General features: G+C 37.0%; 1 protein-coding gene across 2 annotated transcripts in view; it reads right to left on the reverse strand.

Moving 5' to 3' along the window:
• The window catches only part of LOC125727087 (protein Aster-A-like), a 30,653-nt gene extending 27,015 nt beyond the window's left edge, over positions 1-3,638 (reverse strand). For both annotated transcript variants that reach the window (XM_049003748.1, XM_049003750.1), the window contains exon 1: positions 3,212-3,638. In XM_049003748.1, coding sequence (XP_048859705.1) covers positions 3,212-3,333 — 122 coding nt within the window. In that variant the 5' untranslated portion in view covers positions 3,334-3,638. The remainder of the gene's footprint in view (positions 1-3,211) is intronic.
• Positions 3,639-6,000: the final 2,362 nt, after the last annotated feature.

The raw sequence follows: 6,000 nt of genomic DNA on the forward strand, positions 1-6,000 counted from the left end.
TCTGATCTTAGGGCCCTTATCCACTGCACCAAATATGGTACTTTTGGTACGGTACTTTCCATACGGTACTTTCACTTTTCCACTGACTTCCGGATGAGTACCAGTACCAAAAATTCCAGGACCAAACGTACCAAACCAGCAGGGGTAATTCTTTGATACTTCGGTACTTTGGGGTCGGACTTGAAACGCTTTCTTTGTCGACTGGTTATGCAAATAGCCTGCTTCTGAAACACAATACAAACACGACCTTGAAAGAGTTTCAAAATCAGAAAATAATGAAAAATATATTTAAAAAAATAATGCAATTTGGTAGTAAGAACATATACAACAAAACGTTCCGGATGGCATGACGAAAAAAAAAAGGATGAGAAAAAGTATTTTGTGAATACACTAATACAGCAGGCATTGTGATTTTATTGTAATAAATATTGGGGTATTTATGAAACAAAAAAAAGGAGCTCAACAAAATTGTCAAGAACCCGTCTGGGAGTGATTTAAACCGCAAAGATGAAAATGATTATGATTGTCTTGAGAAACATATAGCGCTCATGCAAAAGCAGTGGAGATCAAGTTTAAACTGATTTTAAACATTTTACTAGATAATCTTGAAAAGGAATAATAATTAAAACTGCAAAAACTTTACAAGTTTTTTTCCTATGAGAACAAAAATGTTTTTGTGACACCTAAACCCCCTGTGTTATAATGTTCGTATAGAATTGAAAGTAAGCAAGCCTGATCTTAATCTAGCTGACTAGCGATGTAAGAATTGAATGTGCACAACATGTCATGTTTGTATTAATATTACATGTCGTCCAGGGGAGTATTTTCCATACGTTGCTTAAATTATCCCAGATCAGATGCCTCATCTTGGACGAGTTATCCCGGATGAGTTTCACCGGCATTAAGTCTGTTTTTCAAAGGCAGCTGTGTAGTAGATTAGTCTAGCTGGATCTGATCATCCAAGATGACTGCGCGCGCCCATGCTGCTTGAAAAGCCCATGTATATTGAGTCTAGAAAACACAATCAGCAAGTCTGATAGGCTGCAACAAAATGATGAAAGAAAGGGCACACCTTTCCACACAAGCAGAGCAGGACCTCGTATTAGTTCTTGATATTCATTTCCTTCTAATATGCACAAGGGGCAACAAGGCAAAAGTAGCCCAAATCAGAATAGACAACTGGCAAAAAGTGGCCAACCAATTAAATACCGAAGTAGTGTTTGCTGTACTTACTGAATGCAGCATTTCATTTCCTATGTGGCAGATTAATTATTATTTAATATGTCATAATTCCAGATCAAATGTAAGCACAATGAGAACAAGGGAACAGGTTAAAGTGAAGTACAAGAATATACTTCAAGCTGGTAAATATTGGTATATAACTACTGAAAGAATTGTTGACCAAAAAAAATCATAGTAAAATCCCGTCATATTGGATTCGCTTATAACGGATACACACACACACACACACACACACACACACACACACACACATACGTAAATATACTTTACCTAGTTTGGCTTTGAATATAAGGTGCTAATAAATTTTTGAGGTTCAATATTCTCCCTCGGCTAAAGCAGGATCTTTTTAAGAGAATTTCCACCGGGAGCAATAAAGGATCTTCCCGATCACACAAAAATGTTTAATGACATGCAACAGGTATTCTTTTTGAGTTTCTTTGTCAGTATGGCATTGTACTCCTCAATGAGTGAAACTGCCCGTTCAGCTGTCACTGACAACACGTATGTTATGTACAACATTTAAGCAGTGCTGATAATCTATGTTCATTCCATAAGGCTACATCAAGCTCCAGGAAACCAACAGGCAGTTGCAGGTGCTGAAAGAATGACAGTGTTCGGTTGTTAAAGTCCTCAATTTTCATGACAGTGCACTGTTTCAGGTTAACTTGGATTTGTTTCGCAGGTTCATCATCTCTTTTCTTCATTTATATTTTTAACTATTGCTTGTTTTGATTCAGAACTGACTGAAGAAAGCCAGTTCTGAATAAGTAATTCATGGTGTGAAAATCACAGCTTGTGTGTGTTCATATATACACATGGCTCATTTGCATTGCCAGTTTAGGGTAATTTCTGGGTGGGTATGGGACAGGCTCTTAAGTGCGTACATTACAATAAGTAGGATTTATAACCTGTAAAATATGCATCTTGGTTTACAAAATGTTTTATAAATCTGACCTTTAATGAATGTGTAAGATTTCATACAAAGGTCTCCTCTTCCAAGAATGTCTGAACTTCATTTATTAAATGAAGTCCCAGGAACCTATGGAGGCAGATTAACACACAAACCAAGGGAACCAGTCCTTTGCAAGACACACATGCATACCACAGTACACGAGCCATGATTCCATCTAGCTTCTACTTTAATTTACTGGTCTATCAGTTAGCCAAAATGATGATAATTATAATCAAATTATTTATAAATTATCCACCCATCCATCTTCCATAACTGTTTATGCAAGGCAATGGAAAAAAAGATTTTTTTTTTTAAAAAAAGGCCTCGAACGTAAAATAATTAGCGAATCAGAGAAAAACACATTATCTATGATATCCCGAGATCAGAACCAGGGCCAATTCAGGCCAATTTTTTAGAATTAACTTTGCAAAACAAAAAATTTACTTTGTAAAATGGAACCTTTACTTCGCAAAATAAAAACTCCATGCGTACTTTTGGCCCACCCAGTATAAAAATCAAATCAGGTCAGGTCCCTGTTATTCCTTGAAGCAGCAAACTTATCTCACAAGTATGGTCAAAAATTGGGTTCAGGGCAAAGTACATGGTGCAATAATTTATCGCTAAGCATACGAAGTCAGTGCATGCTCACATACATTTAAACTTGTGCAGCTTAATGTAATTATCGTGAAGCACACAATACTGTGATTAAAACTGACTGACTACATATCCAAATATCTTAAAGATTAATTTAAAACAGGATGTTCAAAATGTGTGGCTCTACGTCATTTTCTGTTTCGTTTTCGACATGTTTTCTAGACAGCTTCTACAAAAATCCTTAAGTTCTAGATAAACATCGACGAGTTCGCCGGACAAAGCAAAGCGCTCAATAAAACGTAGAAGACGAACACAGTATTTTGCTCTTCCTCCACCGCGCAGATTTCATTAGAAACACTGCACCACTTATCGGAGTACTAAGGTTAAAGGATAACTTATAAAGCCTATGAATACATTTCCTACCTCCCGTTAGACGAATGTCCCCCATTGCGGTGATCCTGCTCGGCCTCCAGGACAAGCCGGGCGATTGTACGAGGCGTGATACTGAAATCGTCTTTTTCAATGGAGGACATCGGCATAGTCATAAAGGCACAGGACGTTCACCATATGCCAGGGCTAGCTGGTCACTTTTATTGTGCTTAACTACCAAGCTAAAAACCCAGTGATTCGCGTAACTAAACACATCGCGGGCGGAAATGTATACATGTAGTCCAGAAATCAATTCCTACAAACTTTCTCGTTAATTTCTTTATTCCTCTTTATTTTTCTCTACCCAAAGATACGCAACTTTCTCAACTTTGTTAATTTCGCTGTAGTTCCGATGTTTACTTTCAGTGATATATACAGTTACCAGTCGCCTAAACATTACTTCTATAAACCGGTTCACGACGCCATGGGCAAAAAACAGATCTTAAAACGAAGGTAGAGGTGGTGTTTTCATAATTTACATTTTAGATATTTGATTCCCAAGAATCAGTATTAAATATTAGGCAGCAATAAACAGCTTATGAAAGATATTTCATAACAGGATGCGGTACATGGATTTTAAATTTATATAATTGGTATTATACTTTTAAAAATAAATCCCCTTTGTTCAAAACTTTTGGTACAACCCACTTCGAAAAAAGGGTGATCAAAAAAGTAACGGATACTCTTGATGGAGAGGCTCCAAAACCAATCAGAGTAAAGACTTTTTCCCCAAAAGGCGTAGTAGCAAATACCTACGCATAATGCAGCTCTTTACCTAAAGACTATATAATTAACCACATCATCATATGTGTACAACTAGATAGATTATTTACCTCGAGCAATCCATGAAAAAATTCAATGGAAAAATACATTTCAGGATAAGTATATAAAAGTGATAAATTATTAAAAATATTGGATGGATGGATGGATGGATGGATGGATGGATGGATGGATGGATGGATGGATGGATGGAATTTTTATTGTTTTATCATTCCTTTTTGGAAATGGCAATACAACGCATGTCACACACATATGAATATTAACTGAGAAATAGGTTAATAAAATCTGTTATATGACAACCAGCATTACTCAGATATAACCAACAATACAATGCAATTCGCTATGGATAACCTAACACCAGGATTTTTAATATTCTGCAATACTGCAAAATATGAATTTCTTCATTTTTTTTAATCCGCTATACTAAAATTGCAATTATGCTGGTTTATGTGGCCAATGAGGAAAAGTGGATGAACAGCCACTGATCATGCTAGTTTGTCACAATATTGCAAATACATATTGACATACATTTCTCACAAAACCTATCCATTTCACTTAAACTCTATTTTATTTTCAAAAGTAAACCATAGCAACCTTCTAACAGTTTAAGATTTAAAGTCACCATTTCTTTGTGCTGATTTCCATGGAATCTAGACTGGGGTTATGGGCTTTGCTCCGCCAGCTATGCTGTCTGAAGCCACAAGCTTCACCTAACCTATCCCAAAACAGATACATCACATGGCAAGGATGGTTTAATCCCTGATGGTTTAATCCAGGTACATGGGCTTCACAGGGTGCGGGCTGGAAATCACTCTTCAGATTAAGAAAGGGAGCCATGCTCCTAGCCTTTCTGCATGTCTGACATTTTGTTAGGACTTCACTTTTGATGAATTTGTAAACTATTTACTTCACTCTTGACCAGCTCATACACAATTCTGGTCAGAATTGGTCGCTGTCTTGTCCTGTCCTGTCCAACATTTCCCATTTTGGCCAGCAGGTGTCACTGGCTATCCCATTCCTTTTCGTTTCTTCTCCTAGGTTTAGTTCCTCACATAGTCCCTGTTAGTTTCCCCTGCTTCTTAGACAACTGTGTGGTAGAATGGAGTGAGTTATTCCTGTCTAGTTTTGTAGTGATGTTCTGTAGTCATTGTTCCTAGTGTCTCCTGGTGTGAGTCCTGAGTGCTTGTTAATTACCATCACTTGTTCCTTGTAACATCTAGTTCCCAGTGTTTGGTTAATTAGTAATAGCTCACACCTTTCCGTTGCTGAGACTTTGTTATCTTTGTTTATATGTGCCAGCCCCTTGCCATGTTCCTCTGTTGGATATTGAATGTGCTGAAGGTGAATGTGGTTGCTGTTAGTTCGTCCCCGCTGTGTTCCCTGATTTGAGCTTGTGTGTTTCTTCTTCATTTCCTTGTGATTAGTTTAGCCTCCGCTTAGTCCTTCTTCACACCCCTGCCTGTGTTTAAACTCCTTGTGGTCCCTTTTGTACATGTTCTTCTGAGTTCAATTTATTAAAAAGTTGACCATTCTTGTAAGCTGCAAGTGGATCATTGTCCATCATGCCCTATCGTAACAATTCTGGGGTAAATTAAACTGGCTATGTCAATACATATGACATCCTATTAGGCCTATAGGATGAATAATAATGGCACAATATGTGCTTAAATGGTATGAATAGTTTTACATTAGGATATCAGATTGTAACTTGAACCTCTGTATTTGTGTTCTCAGAAAGAATATGCAACTGCAACCCATTTTTTCATCTTGTTTGTCCTAAAATATGATAGCAGCTTGTTGTGAATGTATATATAACAGTAATAATAGTCAGAGAAGCTATTCACTTAGATACTTTCCTGCAATGAATGTGGAGCTGGAAATCCAGTCTACGCTAAAAATAAAAACCACCATCATGAATGATTCCAATATGAGATACCAAGTGATAGGAGGGTACACAATAGTAACATGTTTTTCATTTTTGTGTTTTTCTAAGATACAAGTAG

Source organism: Brienomyrus brachyistius, unplaced genomic scaffold (assembly GCF_023856365.1).
Source record: "Brienomyrus brachyistius isolate T26 unplaced genomic scaffold, BBRACH_0.4 scaffold86, whole genome shotgun sequence".
In the NCBI taxonomy this organism is placed as follows: Eukaryota; Metazoa; Chordata; class Actinopteri; order Osteoglossiformes; family Mormyridae; genus Brienomyrus; species Brienomyrus brachyistius.